The sequence below is a fragment of the Candoia aspera genome, chromosome 2 (genome assembly GCF_035149785.1).
Source record: "Candoia aspera isolate rCanAsp1 chromosome 2, rCanAsp1.hap2, whole genome shotgun sequence".
Classification (NCBI taxonomy): domain Eukaryota; kingdom Metazoa; phylum Chordata; class Lepidosauria; order Squamata; family Boidae; genus Candoia; species Candoia aspera.
In genome coordinates, this window is record NC_086154.1 from 117176272 (window position 1) to 117193517 (window position 17246).

The 17246-nt window shown below is 42.5% G+C and overlaps 2 protein-coding genes across 2 annotated transcripts in view; one reads left to right on the top strand and one right to left on the bottom strand.

Moving 5' to 3' along the window:
- Positions 1–17246, bottom strand: part of ACTG1 (actin gamma 1) — a 234712-nt gene that overhangs the window by 51787 nt on the left and 165679 nt on the right. The gene's annotated exons all lie outside the window — the stretch shown is intronic.
- The window catches only part of FSCN2 (fascin actin-bundling protein 2, retinal), a 30557-nt gene that overhangs the window by 9976 nt on the left and 3335 nt on the right, over positions 1–17246 (top strand). Inside the window, exons 2-4 of the mRNA XM_063293401.1 lie at positions 11637–11793; positions 14209–14330; positions 15978–16145. Coding sequence (XP_063149471.1) covers positions 11637–11793; positions 14209–14330; positions 15978–16145 — 447 coding nt within the window. The remainder of the gene's footprint in view (positions 1–11636; positions 11794–14208; positions 14331–15977; positions 16146–17246) is intronic.

The following is a 17246-nucleotide window of genomic DNA, read 5'->3' on the forward strand; positions in this document are numbered from 1 at the left end:
GTCTTATGTTGATGAATAAAATATGCTTTTGGGAACAAAAGTGTAAATGTATGTTGGAAAGCTACGAAGCTAGTTTCTTCTTGTAAGGTGAAGATATCAGTCTTTCACAACTTGTCACTTTTGCAATGTATCCAGGTCACACAATTCTCAGCCAGAATAGTTTTCTGAGAGCTGCAGTTGCAACACACAGAGAAGGCCATAATGGGAAAAGCAATATTATGGCGTCAAATCAATTGCAGCCACAGCCCACCAATCTCAACTAGCCTCAGTCTTTCTCTTTTTGGCAGGTCTTGGATGGGTCCAGGAGGACAGTCTGGTCTGAAAAAAAGACCGGACTCTCCCACTGCCCAAAGCAGTGGAAGACAGTAAAGGGAGGAGATGCTGGGAGAGGAAGTGTGCCTACACCAGCCTAGAATGGCTAATAAGTGCCACATTGATCCTACCTCTTAGAGGTCACTTGACTGTGACACTGATAGAAAGATTGGGGAAATATGTCAGATGGTGTAGCCAAAACTTGCATCAGAATAAGGTGGGGAAAAACTATTTAATTATTCTAATTTTAAAGCATTTGTTATAAACGTAGCCCGTATATCAATCTGCAGAATCAGACACACAGTCAACATCCTCCTCAGTGAGAGATGTCTGTTAGTAATGTATGTGGACCCAGAGTCCAATTGTCCCAGCCCCTCTCTGCTGTATATAAAAAAAATTGTGTTGTAATGCTGTAAAGAGAGACAGGGGAACAGAAAGAGAAGTCTATGGAAAGAGACTGAGTAAAAACCAGGTCTTTCACTGTCTCAGCAGACACTGATTAATGTTGGGAATCTCTGAGAAGCTGGAGAATTCCAGAAACTTGAAGCAAAGGATCATATGTTTCAGGAAGCCTTGAATTTCAGTAGAAAGGGGTAATTACTTATAAGCAGGAATCTGAGCTAGAATTTTAAATTTCTGTTTCCTGTGTTTTGTTAAATCATTTTTTTTAATCTCACTGAACAAGTTATGGAATTGGGTATTTGATTTCAGCCTCTCTCTCTCTCTCTCTCTCTCTCTCTCTCTCTCTCTCTCTCCATCCAACTTGCAGATTGCAACTCTGAATGGCTAATTTAAGATTAAAACAAAAAGAGAGAAAGCAATAAACATAAAACTGCAAAAGCAGAACATAGGCAGCACATACTAAGGCCAAAGGCATATTCAGGCATATTCAAAAATATGAGTTTATCTTTAGAATCTTCTAGTGCCCTGTAATATTTTGAACTCTCTCCAATCTCCTCCTCCAAGATTTTGGGCAGAAGGCTCTTCATTTGTAGCAGACCACCACCACCCTATGGTCTGCCTGGGATATTGCATTTTCTTACAGTTTTTTTCTTTCTTAATTAATTTGCAACCTATTTTATTGTGATCTAAGCAAGTGTAATCACCTCCTTTCACAGTGAATATTTGTATTTTAAGCAATGTCAAAGAAGGTTTCTTTTTCCATTTTATCTTCTTCAAAAAAATTAAAAAGCTGTATTTTGTTTTTCTTACATGGAATAATTTAACTCCTAAGGAGAGGAAGGAAGGACTGAAACCTCTAATTACCATACCTCTATGGTTAGGAGGTGGCCCTATCAAAATTATTTAAATGTTTGTATTTTGAGTTTTAATTGCCAGAAAGTCATGCCAGGGTGCAAAAGCCCTATCCCTCTTGGACAGTGGGATTAGAAGCTGAATGCCAGGTGAGACATCCCCTAGAAAAGAGGTGGTGGAAGCAGGAATTATCAAGCTGCTATACCAAGACAGGGGGCAGGATCAGGATGTAAAGGCCCAGAGGGTTTCTGGGAAAGGTTTGGGCCTCAGTATTTGCTACAATAGTGCTTTTCCTCTTTTCCCAGCATAAATCTCACCATGCAGTCTGCTACGTTTTGTTAATATTGCTGATGATGCTGGAATTTTCTCAGTTCCCATTGGCTACTTTATGCTGCTGGATGTGTCTACAATATGCATGTGGGTGCTGTCAGTCCCTTCCCTCTCTCAATCTGCAGACTAGTTGGAGATGGCTGCAGATAATGTTTCATCCTCTCTTTCAGTTAAGGTGGTAGAAACCTCAAGAGTTTGCTCCCTGTCCTTTAATCTAGAATGCAGAGAAAAATCACACTTTGAAATTAACTTAGAGAGAGGGAACAACTGTTCAGGTGTCAGAATTCATCTTCTCAGCCTCACCTCAGTTTAGGGAGAATGATTGGTAGGAATTTTTCCCACCAGCAGGTGATGGTCAGTGGGAGGGGCAAGGAAGCCAGAGGAATCCACCACTTTCCTGAACTTGTCTCCATTCAATATGTTAGGATAAGGTTTGGCCATTGAGTCAGTGCTATTTATGTCAGTATGCTTTTCTGGTCACTCAGGGATTGGAGGATTGCATATTAATGCAGCCATGAGAAATAACCCCATATCCCTTACTCTCTCTAGGGAACTAAAAGCAGCTTCAGAAGCAATTTCAAGAGAAAAATAACAAAAGGGAAAAAAGTATCTGCTAATATCAAATAATTGCTGCTTTGAGAAAAAATGGAGAATCTGCTTCTTTTTTAATAGCGCAAACATTTTAAAAATTCATGCTATAAATTTTCCACATTATACACAGTTCCCGTGCCTTCCAAGCATTGATGTGTACATAGATACCATTAAATTCAAAGTAAAAAATGCAGGAAGACTAGATGAATGAAAATGGAAAAAGACAGTCCAGGGAGGAACTAAATTTGAGCAAAGCTGATGGGCTGGAAATGGCTGCCAATGGAATGTTCAGGCCAGGGATCTATCTGACCCAGTATTTCTCAACCTTGGGAATTTTAAGATGTGAGGACTTCAACTCCCAGAATTCTCCAGCCAGCCAAAGGTTCAATATAATTATATACCAAATACCAAGCAAAATCTTTCAGACAGAAATCATCGAGCCTGATTTCTAAGTACAGCAGGGAAAGTTGCTCTTCTCAGGTGATGGTGGAATTGGTGATTTCTGCTGGTGGGTGAGCTGAGCTTATTCGTTTTTTTAGTGAGGCTCAGGGTTCCTTGCAGGATAGGGATCAAGCATGGAAGCGTCCTTACTGGCTTCCTTGGGTGGTATCCCAAACCTTGCCCTCCCACATCACCAGCAGGTGAGCTGTTGCTTCATAGCTATCTATGATCCCTCCCCAAAACCATTGTGTGGACACTTGACGTCAGATTTCTGCTGTCTTTCACTCCTGCTGTCTTAAAGCTCCTTACACTGCTCCACCCTTCCTGCTTGCCCAAAGGCAAAGAATGGCAACATTTTTGCTGGGAAGGTAACCTCCATTCAAGTTTTCTTGTCTGCATCAAAAGTAGTGTCTCTCCTCCCTCCATCCCACCACATTGGGGTAAACAGGTTTGGTCCTCTTACAGTGACATGCTGTAAGAGGACCAAACTTGCTTACCCCAGTGGTAATTATGAAGATATAATTCCATGGTCAAGCACAGCTTGGCTTGCCGTATGTCCTCATTTGACCCGGATTGTCTCAGTTTTGCCCTCCGATTGTCCCAGCTGGTGTACAAAAAAAAATTCTGGAAAAGCAGGGCTAGAAATCTGACCCCACTTTCTTCCCTTTTCTCTTGACCATCTAGATCCATTTATTCTGCTTTTCCATTGCATTGAGGGGAAGCAGATGAAGATGCTTCATGTTCAGATCCCCACTGTGCCTGGAAGGCTTTGAGTTCCCTCAATACAAATTGTGGCCCGTTGTCTGAGTGATCTGTAAGAGGCAAAGTGACTCTGAAGCTTACATACAGCTACCTGAAATCTGGTACAAACACTGAGTCTGTTTGCCAAGAATTAGAATAATATCTTTTTTTCTTTCTTTGAATGTATTTCTTATTACCTATGTAAAATCATTTAATAAAAATTATTTTTAAAAAAAGAATTAGAATAGTAATCTACAGTTATAAGGTAGACTTTCTCCTGCCTTTACATTTCTTTAACTTTTTAAACCTTTTTCCAACATTGACACAGCATTTTATGGGAATGCAAGTCACCTTGTCCTTCAGCGAGTTGGAAATAGCACAGTAATCCCATCTCAGATGCTAAACTCATCCCTCGTTGAGCATGAGGATGTAGTTTTCCACTGGCAGTTCATGTTTTGTCTTGGGCCACCCATCTTCCATATTCCCAACAATCTGTAAAGCTTCAGGGTGCATATCTGCCCCCACCCCAGTAAGATAGGTAGTTATCGGCTCTATTTCTCTACAAACCCTTATTGCTGGCTTCATAGAGGAAGGCACCACTTAAAGAATCTGCCACTAAGAAATATTTACCTGGGTAGTTCAAGGTACACATCATAATCCACATCCTCTAAAGCCTCTTTAGGGAATTCAGCGGTGCTTTACAGGTTTATGGTCTAATTTTACCTGCAGGGTCTAGGTGATGGAAGCAGTCCTCCCAAACACTACAGCCAATGGTTCTTTTTTACTCTGCTTGCAGGCTCCCTCCCTTCCAGATAAGGCTCTGTAGCACACGTGATAGGCTGCTGGTGTTATAACAGTGCATCTCCCAGCACTGTCTCTGAGGCATCCCTCTGAGACACAAATTGCTCTCCTAGACTGTAACCAGAGTACAGTGATCTTGAATATTCTGTCTTAATTTTATCGATGGTCGGCCAATGGTTTTTTTGACCATTCCTGTTCAGTTTCCCTTGTGTCAGTTGTTGTGTTCGCTGTAATCTGCACAGCCTTTGCAAAATTTTGCCAGGTCGTTTAACATTTCCAGGAATCTCTGGGTGCCTCTCACATTCCCTCGTCTCAGCATCTCTTGGGTTATTTCAGCTTTTACTTGGTCAGATGAGAGGCATTTTTTGTTAATGCCTGAAACATGCTCCTGCTCTTGATCTACCCGCATTAGAACACTTCAGAAGCTGGGCCAATGCCCACTGGCAAATGTAGCTACCTTTATCAGGCAAAGACTGTAGCAACCTTGGTAAAGTAGCTTGACTCCTTGGGCAAATAGCTGAATGCTTGCATACAGACTCTCTTTCCAGTGCCCTCCTACCATGGGGATGCTAGGGGTGGGTCAGATAACTGGAAGACTTTGCAGGTGGAACTGGATTGAATGGGTCCTTCCTCTTTCCAAGTATATGCTGTAGCTGCTTGATTGTAATCCAGAGCACAGGGTTGATGAAATACCTTCCTTTATGCTTTCAGTGAAGCTAAGTGGCAGGGATATATCTATTTGCTGTGCTGCTTTCATCCTGTCATGTCATTAGGCCAATGGCTGCAGTTTTGGAGCTGATAAGTAAATTGTTCTGCTAATATATAACTATGCCTGTGACACAATTCTCCATCTTTTGGAACACTGGCTACCAAACATTTTGGATCAGGTGGTGAAGCCTTCCATGCAAGTTGTGCATAATGTGCTATTATCGCATCTCTCCCTGGTGTCTGTATAATGCCTTCCAAATGCTGATCAGCACTGAGAATTAATTTACTATTACCATACCAAGAATGTTGGACCTGGATTAAAAACAAACTTATTGGGTATCTTAGTTACCAGTGGGCAAACTTTTGATGCTTCAGCAAAGGATTATTACCTCATCATGGTGCTGGAGCTTGAGCACCTTAATGATGCCATGAGCTAAACTGTGAAGGGCCACCCAAGAGGGGAAGGTCATGGCAGAGAGGTCAGACTAAATGCGATCCCTGGGGAAGGTAATGGCAACCCACCCCAGTATTCTTGCCGTGAAAACTAAATGGATCAAAACAACCAGAGATATGTCAGTATACCATCGGAAGATGAGAACCCCAGGTCGGAAGATGGTCAAAATGTTACTGGGGAGGAACAGAGGATGCGTCCAACTAGCCCCAGACGTGATGACGCAGCTAGCTCAAAGCCGAAAGGACAGCTAACGGCCGACGGTGCTGGTGGTGAACGGCAAATCCGATGTTCTAAGGATCAACACACCATTGGAACCTGGAATGTAAGATCTATGAGCCAGGGCAAATTGGATGTGGTTATTGGTGAGATGTCAAGATTAAAGATAGACATTTTGGGCGTCAGTGAACTGAAATGGACTGGAATGGGCCACTTCACATCAAATGACCACCAGATCTACTACTGTGGACAAGAGGACCACAGAAGAAATGGAGTAGCCTTCATAATTAATAGTAAAGTGGCTAAAGCAGTGCTTGGATACAATCCAAAAAATGAGAGAATGATCTCAATTCGAATTCAGGGCAAGCCATCTAACATCACAGTGATCCAAATGTACGCCCCAACCACAGATGCTGAAGAAGCTGAAGTAGATCAGTTCTATGAGGATCTGCAACACCTGCTGGACAACACACCTAAAAGAGATGTTATTTTCGTCACAGGAGACTGGAATGCTAAGGTGGGCAGTCAAATGACACCTGGAATTACAGGTAAGCATGGCCTGGGAGAACAAAACGAAGCAGGACATAGGCTGATAGAATTTTGCCAAGACAACTCACTCTGCATAACAAACACTCTCTTCCAACAACCTAAGAGACGGCTTTATACATGGACTTCACCAGATGGACAACACCGAAATCAGATTGACTACATCCTTTGCAGCCAAAGGTGGTGGACATCTATACAGTCGGTAAAAACAAGACCTGGAGCGGACTGTAGTTCAGATCACGAACTTCTTCTTGCACAATTTAGGATCAGACTAAAGAGATTAGGGAAGACCCACAGATCAGCTAGATATGAGCTCACTAATATTCCTAAGGAATATGCAGTGGAGGTGAAGAATCGATTTAAGGGACTGGACTTAGTAGATAGGGTCCCGGAAGAACTATGGACAGAAGTTTGCAACATTGTCCACGAGGCGGCAACAAAATACATCCCAAAGAAAGAGAAAACCAAGAAGGCAAAATGGCTGTCTGCTGAGACACTAGAAGTAGCCCAAGAAAGAAGGAAAGCAAAAGGCAACAGTGATAGGGGGAGATATGCCCAATTAAATGCAAAATTCCAGAGGTTATCCAGAAGAGATAAGGAATTATTTTTAAACAAGCAATGCGCGGAAGTGGAAGAAGACAATAGAATAGGAAGGACAAGAGACCTCTTCCAGAAAATTAGAAACATTGGAGGTAAATTCCAGGCCAAATGGGTATGATCAAAAACAAAGATGGCAAGGACCTAGCAGAAGAAGAAGAGATCAAGAAAAGGTGGCAAGAATATACAGAAGACCTGTATAGGAAGGATAACAATATCGGGGACAGCTTTGACGGTGTGGTCAGTGAGTTAGAGCCAGACATCTGAAAAGTGAGGCTGAATGGGCCTTAAGAAGCATTGCAAGGCAGCAGGAGACGACGGCATCCCAGCTGAACTCTTCAAAATCTTGCCAGATGATGTTGTCAAGGTAATGCATGCTATATGCCAGCAAATTTGGAAAACACAAGAATGGCCATCAGACTGGAAAAAATCAACTTATATCCCCATACCAAAAAAGGGAAACACTAAAGAATGTTCAAACTATCGAACAGTGGCGCTCATTTCACATGCCAGTAAGGTAATGCTCAAGATCCTGCAAGGTAGACTTCAGCAATTCATGGAGCGAGAATTGCCAGATGTACAAGCTGAGTTTAGAAAAGGCAGAGGAACTAGGGACCAAATTGCCAATATCCGATGGATAATGGAAAAAGCCAGGGAGTTTCAGAAAAACATCTATTTCTGTTTTATTGACTATTCTAAAGCCTTTGACTGTGTGGACCATAACAAATTGTGGCAAGTTCTTAGTGGTATGGGGATACCAAGTCATCTTGTATGCCTCCTGAAGAATCTGTATAACGACCAAGTAGCAACAGTAAGAACAGACCACGGAACAACGGACTGGTTTAAGATTGGGAAAGGAGTACGGCAGGGCTGTATACTCTCACCCTACCTATTCAACTTGTACGCAGAACACATCATGCGACATGCTGGGCTGGAGGAACCCAAGGCTGGAGTTAAAATCGCTGGAAGAAACATTAACAATCTCAGATATGCAGATGATACCACTTTGATGGCTGAAAGCGAAGAGGAACTGAGGAGCCTTATGATGAAGGTGAAAGAAGAAAGTGCAAAAGCTGGTTTGCAGCTAAACCTCAAAAAAACCAAGATTATGGCAACCAGCTTGATTGATAACTGGCACATAGAGGGAGAAAATGTAGAAGCAGTGAAAGACTTTGTATTTCTAGGTGCGAAGATTACTGCAGATGCTGACTGCAGTCAGGAAATCAGAAGACGCTTAATCTTTGGGAGAAGAGCAATGTCAAATCTCGATAAAATAGTTAAGAGCAGAGACATCACACTGACAACAGAGGTCCGCATAGTTAAAGCAATGGTGTTCCCCGTAGTAACATATGGCTGCGAGAGCTGGACCATAAGGAAGGCTGAGAGAAGGAAGATCGATGCTTTGGAACTGTGGTGTTGGAGGAAAATTCTGAGAGTGCCTTGGACTGCAAGAAGATCAAACCAGTCCATCCTCCAGGAAATAAAGCCAGACTGCTCACTTGAGGGAATGATATTAAAGGCAAAACTGAAATACTTTGGCCACATAATGAGAAGACAGGACACCCTGGAGAAGATGCTGATGCTAGGAAGAGTGGAGGGCAAAAGGAAGAGGGGCTGACCAAGGGCAAGATGGATGGATGATATTCTAGAGGTGATGGATTCGTCCCTGGGGGAGCTGGGGGTGTTGACGACCGACAGGAAGCTCTGGCGTGGGCTGGTCCATGAAGTCATAAAGAGTCGGAAGCGACTAAACGAATAAACAACAACAAAAACAAACTTTTGATGGCCAGGAGCCACATTTGGCCCCTGAATGTAGAAGGCCTCAATTGGTAGGGTGATGATTCAAAGGGGATGGGGCCATGATTGTCAAGAATTTGAGGCAGAGTTAGAGGAAATTTGGAGACTTCCTTGGTTTTAAAGCTTACACTACTTTTTTGCCCACAATTTTAGTAACTGGCTTCAGGAGGTACCTATCTTAGAGCAAACCCCAGCATTTATAGAATAAGAGGGAACGATTTGCATCACAAGGCTTTGTGGAAGTTTGTTTGTTTGTCAACTTTATATGGCCCCCCATCTCACCCAAAGTGACTCTGGGAGGTATACAATAAAACCAGGAATTAAAACATTTTACAAACCCATTAAAATAATAAGCATAGTTAAGCAAGACCGTGAGAAGGAAGATGTTATATATAATATAACAAGCGTGCAGGCTCCCTATTAGATTAGATGTGACATCAGATTATTTGGGTAATGCAGCCTTTCTTGGTGCCCTGAATTTCAGTTCCCTTAATTCCCAGATGTTCAGGATTAGGGAGAGCAAATATAATGCCCAAATCTGGCGTAAGAAGGATGCTAGTGAGGAGCATAAGTGTGCAAAACATTTTGAAATCAGAAATGGTTGTCTCAGGCTTCAAACAGCCATCTGGAGGGCTTCCAGGAAAGTCAGAATCTATTCTGGACTCAAAATGCTTTGTCCACCCCCAGTGAAGAGTCATGTGAGTTCAGCAAGGGACAACCCTCCCCAAGAGGTCATCACTGGACTCAGCAGTACTGGACAATTTCCATCCAGTCTCCAACCTTCCCTTTTTGGCTTATAGCTTATGAGGGCTCATAGCTCCAAAGGGCCCTGGAGGAAGCGGATTCCATTGCAGCCCCTGCCCTATGGGACACCCTCCCCACTGAGATCCAGTAGGCCCCTACCATTTTATCCTTCCTGAGAAGACTCGGGATCTGGCTCTTCCCCCAGGGGTTGGGATTGCACAAGGTCAGGATGAGATGAGAATGTGGGTTGCATCTTCCTACTCCTCTTTAATATCTACATGAAACCGCTGGGCAGGATCATCCATTGGCAAAGGGTCAAAATAATCAGTATGCTGATGATACTCAGTTATATATCTCTGTTCTGGGCTATCCAAATGATCCCATCAAGGTACTTTCCCAGTGCCTGTACAGATCTAGATGGGGAAGAACTGGCTTCAGCTTAACCCTGAAAAAAAAAAGAGTGGCTCTGGGTTTTAGGGCCTCTCATATCTAGTGATTTTCCATCTTTGCCCCAGGCAGAGTTGGTGCACAATCTGGGACTTCTTCTAGATTTGCATCTTGAGGAGCAGGTGGCAGCTGTGGCTGAGCCTTTGCACAAATACTTCATGTGCACCAGTTGTGCCTGATCTTAGATCAGGAAGCACTACTCGTAGTCACTCATGCCTTTGTCACCTCTTGATTGGACTACTGCAACATACTGCAACATGGGGCTGACACTGAAAACCATTCAGAAACTTCAGCTGGTCCGGAATGCAACTGCACATAGAGTTTTGGGTGCACTAAGGTACACCCACATAACACCATTACTATGTGAACTACACTAGTTCTCAGTAGGCTTCAAGGTGCAATTCAAGGTGTTGGTTGTCACCTATGTGCCATGGGACTTTACGTTTGTGGAACTGCCTATCTGCAATGTTTCTGCCTATCCCACCAGATCAGGCAGAGTAGGTATGCTCTAGGTCCCTTCGGTGAAATAGTGTCACTTGGTGGCCCCTTTTAAGCATGTCTTCTCTGTCATGGTGCCTGTCTTATCAAACAACACACACCCCTCTCTGAGATATAGACAGCCACAAACCTGCTGGCCTTCCAGAAGTCCATGAAGACCTGACCTTTCCCCAAGGCCCTGGGGCCAGGAGGTTAATGGAACTTTGGCATTGGCGTAGGGGATCTGCTTGTCTTAGATGTTTACAAGAGCCTCAACTCAGTTTTTCTTCTTAATTGTTTTGGACAATTACAGTTTTTATCTTTGTTCACTGCCCATTGTTAGATGGCTGGCCCTATAAATTTGTGAAATAAATAAACAGACAAATACATATTCCAAGGGATAGAAAAGGAGACTCAGGCAAGGCAAATTAACGAGGACCAAGTTACATGCAACACTATTCACATCATTCACACCTGGATATTTTTTTAAAGAATAAATTGCAAGCCCCGTCCAGTGTGCTTTCCCTAATCCAGATCACATATATAGCCTCCTGGGCCTTCTATTTACTATACGTCAACATAATTGATAGTTGTGTGAATGGTATCATCTTTTAGTGTGGTCTTGAAGACAAAGGAAATAAATTTATTTATTTTTAAGATTTATAAGGCTGCCTAGCTCAAACAGTGTGACTCTGGGTGGTGTACAGCATAATAAAATCAAACAATAAATAAAATAAGAAAGCCAACATGTAACAATAAACAAATAAACAAATATATTTTATAATAAACAATAAACAGATGTAAATATAAAATAAAAAATGGTGACCTCGCAACGTAACAGAACAACGAAAAAGGGACTCTCATTTAGCTGTCCTCTAATGCCTGAGGGTCTTAAAGGCTTTCCTAAAGGTGAGCAGAGTTGGGGCCTGTCGTATATTGGGGAGAGATTATAAATAGTTCTATCAATTTATATTGATTATTATTAATAATGGGGGGTTAATAAAGCATATTATACTGTTTAATTCTTTGAGTAATTATTTACAAGTTCCTTGTATCTAAAGTAATATCACTACTTGAGCCCTGTCTAAGGATCTTGACATCTGCTCTCATGGGCTTAATCAGTGGTGACTTGGGATATCTGGTAGCTCTAAATGATTTGAAGATATGTTCTTCCTTCTAGGTATTAATGTCTCAGCCAATCAGGATGAACAGACACACCATGAGACCTTCCAGATGCAGATTGATAAAGAAACCAAGAAGTGTATTTTCCATTCCAACACAGGCAACTACTGGACCTTGGTGGCACATGGAGGGATTCAAGCCATGGCTACTGAAATGTGAGTTGTACCTCATCTTCATTTTGCTGGCAGGTCCCTAAAGCAGGGGACAACAACCTATGGTCTCTGGGCTGGATGTGGCTCATCTGGCCCATGGTTCCAAAAAGAAATAGATTTCCCCATCCTGTGAGGCAGAGGGAGAGATCACTCGCCACCTCCTTGGACAGCCATTTTGGTGAAGGCAACAGCAGGTGAAGCAACTCATCCCCTGGAAATGGCAGCAGTGGCATGGTCTGTAGCCCATATGCGTAAGGAGATTACATAGCCCTCACCTAAAGTGATCAGGTTTTAGAAGTCAGTCTATAGTTTGTACTAGGTATCAGAATGAAGAACTAACATGGGGGAGAAATGGCCACCAGATTTAGCAAAGGGCTACTGTAGACTTTCATGAAAATGATAAAGGCAACACTACCCCATTGCAGTGCAGGTTCTGTTCCTTTTCTGCTGGCCAGCCACGTTGCTGTGCCTGTACAAAAGCAGGGAGCTTGTTCCATGATGTCAGGATGCTGCTTTTGGCATCTGCTCCCCCTTTTGTCTTCCTCTGCAGAGTTTGCATTTAGACAATTGCTGTATTTCTCAAGGATGTGTCCCTTCCTCCTTCAGCAGCAGCTGTTCCACCAGCAGCAGAATTCCATCTCTCTGCTTGTCTTCCCCCCCGGCCCAAACTGGTAACTTTGCAAATACGTAAGAGTGGAACAGGTTGGAAGATGCCCTGTGCAAATGATTCCATCCCTTTGAAAACACACGTGTGTGATCCTGGAATCCATGGTTGGACATTTGGATGGCGTGGGTGTTTTTAAAAAGTTATTTCTGTAAAAACATTCATCTGCTTCTACACAAATAACTGCCAGTCAGTTGGTGGAAGGCTAAAATAGTTGAACAGCTTGATCAGAACCAGTTCTGTGGTCCTTTTCTGCAGAATCTAATCTCATAGATTCTACATTGGTCTACACTGATTTTATTGTAATTTGTTTGATTGTTGTGAGCCACAGTCATTGAGAGTCAGGTGGCATACAAGTTTTATAAATTATGATTATGATTATGATTATTTTATTGAAATGTTTTCTTAGTTGCCTGAGAAGTTTTTATAATGGGATGAGAGAATATGTCAGTGGCATCTTTGGACCACATAACCAACTCTGTGGAAGATCTGGGATGCTGAGAAATTAAAAGCACACTCAGGAGAGGGGGAATGGGATTGGGGTTGCAGTGAAGCGGGTCAGCCTTTCCCCCAGTCATTTCCTGGTAAAAAACCTCCCCTTCAGAAGCAGCTGTTTGTTCAATAGAAATCCATATGAGTACCTGAATGCCATTTTCTCCATCCCCCTGGGGCAAATACTGTAGTATTTTCAGGGAAATAATTTAATTCTGGAAAACAACATGAGGAAAAGAATGACATCTTTTCTCAGTGTCCTCATTTCACTGCAGTAAAGAACAACAACCACCCCCTTGACTGTTTTTAGCTGTTTTTATTTTAGAATCTGGGTGATCCAGCGACAGCTTCTCTGCCTTCTCATCCAACTGTGCCCTCACTTCACCTTTAACATGTGACACTTCTTTGAAGCAGGAGCATTTAAGAACTTTCCAATCCAGACAAGCATGAGCTAAAGACTGGAGGCTAAAACTGGACAAAAGCAGATTAGAATAAAATTAGAATATTTAACAGTGAGTGGGATTAACTCTTGGAATATAAATGTAGAGGCTAATGAAAAATTGTTTTTCTGCCTACTGTCCTTCAGTGAACTGAATCTCTGTAAAAGATGAGGGCCTGATTGGACTTAGCAATGAGATGAAGCATTGAAGTTCCCTGTCCTTATCACATCTAGGGGAAACCCTACCTCTGGCCCTGGAAATAGCCTGGAAGCTTTCATGCTTCCATACAGTGGAACCATGTCAAAAGAAGGAGGAAAATATCCAGCTACCCTTGCCACGTCAACCACTCTAGGTGGAATCTGCACTTGCAAATGTATTTCCTGACCTTCATTTTTGAGTTAGTGAGGCACATTCCCCACCTTCTCTCAGTTTGTGGATTGCAAAGTGCAGTAGTATGAATAATGCTGAGGATTGCTCTCCATTGGGAACAACCTGTAAACCCAATGAGTTAAGGTATGGTAAAGTTCAATATGAATGCATCTAGTACAACCCAAACCTGCAGGAAGAGGTTGCAATAGAGCATGATAAACCTTTGTAAATAGTAGCACATGGGCAATACAATCCAAGGTGCAATTTTTACAAATGTATCAAGATTCCATAAATCTTTCTCCCATGTTGTGGAATGTTGTTAGTGTACTATATGTGGGATTTATATGTGTAATAAATACCTAATAGGGCAGGAAAAGCAAAATCTTTGGAGTAAGTGAATACTTTCTCCTTTCTGATTCTCTGTGCTGTTCCCTTTTGCCTTGGTTCCCTCAGATCTGCCAGCACTATGTTCGATCTTGAATGGCGTGGTCACCGTGTTGCCCTCAAAGCTGGCAATGGCAAATACATCTGCACCAAGAAGAATGGGCAACTGGCAGCTGTCAGTGACAGAGTGGGTGAGTCTTACCTCTGGATCCTGAAGTTGAAGCTCCCTGTGGGCTTTATTTCAGAAGCTCAGGCCTTCTGGACCAATAAATAGGAAACTACTGTGAGAAATCTGTTGTCCTTCGGATACTGGAGGACCACAACATCTCTGACAATTGCCATGCTAGCTGACTGCTAACAAATTTTAGTAGAGGAGTGGGTTAGTCAAATTCATTCATTTTCTACTGCTTTCATATGAAACATGGCTATGAAAGATGAATAATCCAAACCAATTCTAGACATCAGATGTTTGACACAGTTACATACTTTGTGGACTCTAGAAGATGGTGAAACAGAATCAAGCCAGATGAGTCTAGCGATACCTGAAAATACGGTTCTAGCTGCTGTATAGCCCTAATTAGTAGGCAAGAGAAAGAATGTAAACCTGGAGCCCTCCAGATATGTTGGACTACACTCTCATAATCTCTCTCTCTCCCTTCCCCTCCCTTGCCAGCAATAAGCTTTGGGACATTTGAAAGTCAAGAGGGCACCAGACTGGAGAGAGCTAGAATAGATCTTGAAAAGTCTTTTTGTGTAGTGTTGGAAAGCTAGATAGAGCTGGAGATGAAAGCTGGCATTTCCAAGGAAGTTGGAAAAAAGCCACTCCATTTCTAGAGATGCTGGCTGGGTTCAACATAAAGCATAATGTTGTATGTTTGTTTTGAGTTAAACATGTTATGTGAACCTGGCTAATAGTGGCATCATGAACAAAGAATGGTTAAGCATGATGGGCTTAGCATGATACAGGAACCTTGTCATTGATTAGGTAGGCACTGACCAGCCAGTTTTGAACTGCTAGTTAGCAAAGCAGATGTTCAGAACAGTCATTAAGGAACAGGTAAACTGAAGGAGATATACCTGCTCAATACAGGCTGACAAGGGGACATCATAGTGTTCTTGAGCTGATTCCAGTAGCTGAAAAGCTCCTTTATTGGTAAATAGTTATACATTCCATATATGAAAACAATTTCAGTTAATGAGAGAATACTAAAGCAAGACCTATTCAGTCTCAGAATTAAGGAACTATTATGTGTTGATTGCCCAAGCATGGAAAGAAGCAGGATTCTTCAACATTTCCAGCATTTTGGCAGATGCAGGGAGCTTGCAGAAGTAGGACCATAAAACGAGTCACAACTTCATAGTCCTAACTACTTAAAATCTTCCCTTATGTCTGCCAAATACCTGCATGAACAGGTTCTTAGAAATAGGCATTTCTAGGGAGCAACCTTGTATTCACTTGGTGTAAAATGCCCCTTTTGGATTCCTAGCTCTTCACGGTCACGGTAGTCACATTATGTAATGAAATGTGAGAATGACCTTGGAAGAGGGTGGGAAGTGGGGGGAGGGGGAGATGCTGCCTAGGGAACGATTTGATAAAAGAGGGACCAGTCCACCACTGAGTAACAGGCAGAGAAAGAAACTTAGAAGGAACCCGCCCTAACTGGTTGGGTGGTAAATAGGGATGGTGGGAGATTTGTACTTTCAGGCTTGCAAGATTCTGTGAATGTAGCCTAACTATAAAGTAGAAGTAGCTCATCTGGTCGTGTTTCCTGTCTGGTCTGCCTGGGAGGGCTGACACATGAACCTCAGAATGCACTGAGCTGCAGTTGTCACCACAGGGAAAGATGAAGAATTTGTTCTCAAGCTGATCAACCGGCCCATCCTAGTTCTTCGTGGGGCTCATGGCTTTGTTTGTTACCATCGCAACTCCAACTTGTTGGATGCCAACCGTTCCATCTACGATGTCTTCCACCTCAATTTCAGTGATGGCGCTTACCACATCAAAGGTAATTTAGCTGTCCACAAACTGGGAGGTCAGAAGAGAGAGGGAGCTGGGTAGCGTTCTTCATTCACACAGTGAATTAATTTGGATCACATGTCAAGAGGGATGCTGCACATGAAATAATGTTAAGGCTACAAACATAAACCCAGATGAACCCGTATTTTATTTAACATAGCCATAAGCTTCCCAGTTATCTTCCTGCCCCAGGTTGTCTATGGCATTTTTTACACCACTACCAATTAGTCTTTTACATCTCCTATATTACAGCCAGGATGGAAATTGGGATTTGTAGTCCTCCAGATGTTGCTGCTCTAGAACTCCTAACAACTCCAGCTAGAATAGCCCATAGCGAATCCAGCTGGGACAACCACAGGTTCTGAATTCAGCCACAGGTTCTCAAAGCTTATTGTTTTCCACAGTCTGATTCAGCTGCTTCTGCACCAGGAATAGGCAGCCTTTGTAGCCAGGGTCCATGCTGAATTTTGGGGAGGAGGTGAGCTGGCCTCAGGTGGTAGGATAATAGTAAAAAATAGGTGGAACTGCATCACAGAAGTAGGCAGGGCCAGGATTTTATGTTTGTGTTTGGTTCTTACCTTTTCTGAGTAGGATTTTTTCTGTGGTTTTTTTTTTAAATATTACGTCTGTTTTAAGGCAAATGTTCGTTTCCATGAGTTTTAATTTTCAAAATGGCAGAAAGCTATGCTGCTAATTTCCAGCAACTGGCCACCTACATTTAACAGGGTAGTCAGGGAGCATACTGGGGTAACAGTCAAAGACATCCTGTTTGGTGTCCTCTGCCCAAATTGTCCTTGGAAAAGACAGGGTCAGACTAGCCATGATGGTGACTAAACTCATTTATTTAAGCCGAAATCTGCTTAATCACATTTAAAACAGAGTTAATGTCTTTTCCTCCATTTTCTTTCTACGGACATCCCCACCTTCATTTCAAAAGTAGTTTAAACATAGTGGACCACTGCCATTGTGTGAGTGTGAGCCTATGTACTTGAAATTTGCTTATTCTTAATGCTCTGAAGTTCCCATATGCAACCACATGCAAACGTGTCCATCTTGTTCACTATACTTCATCCCTATCCTATATACTAAT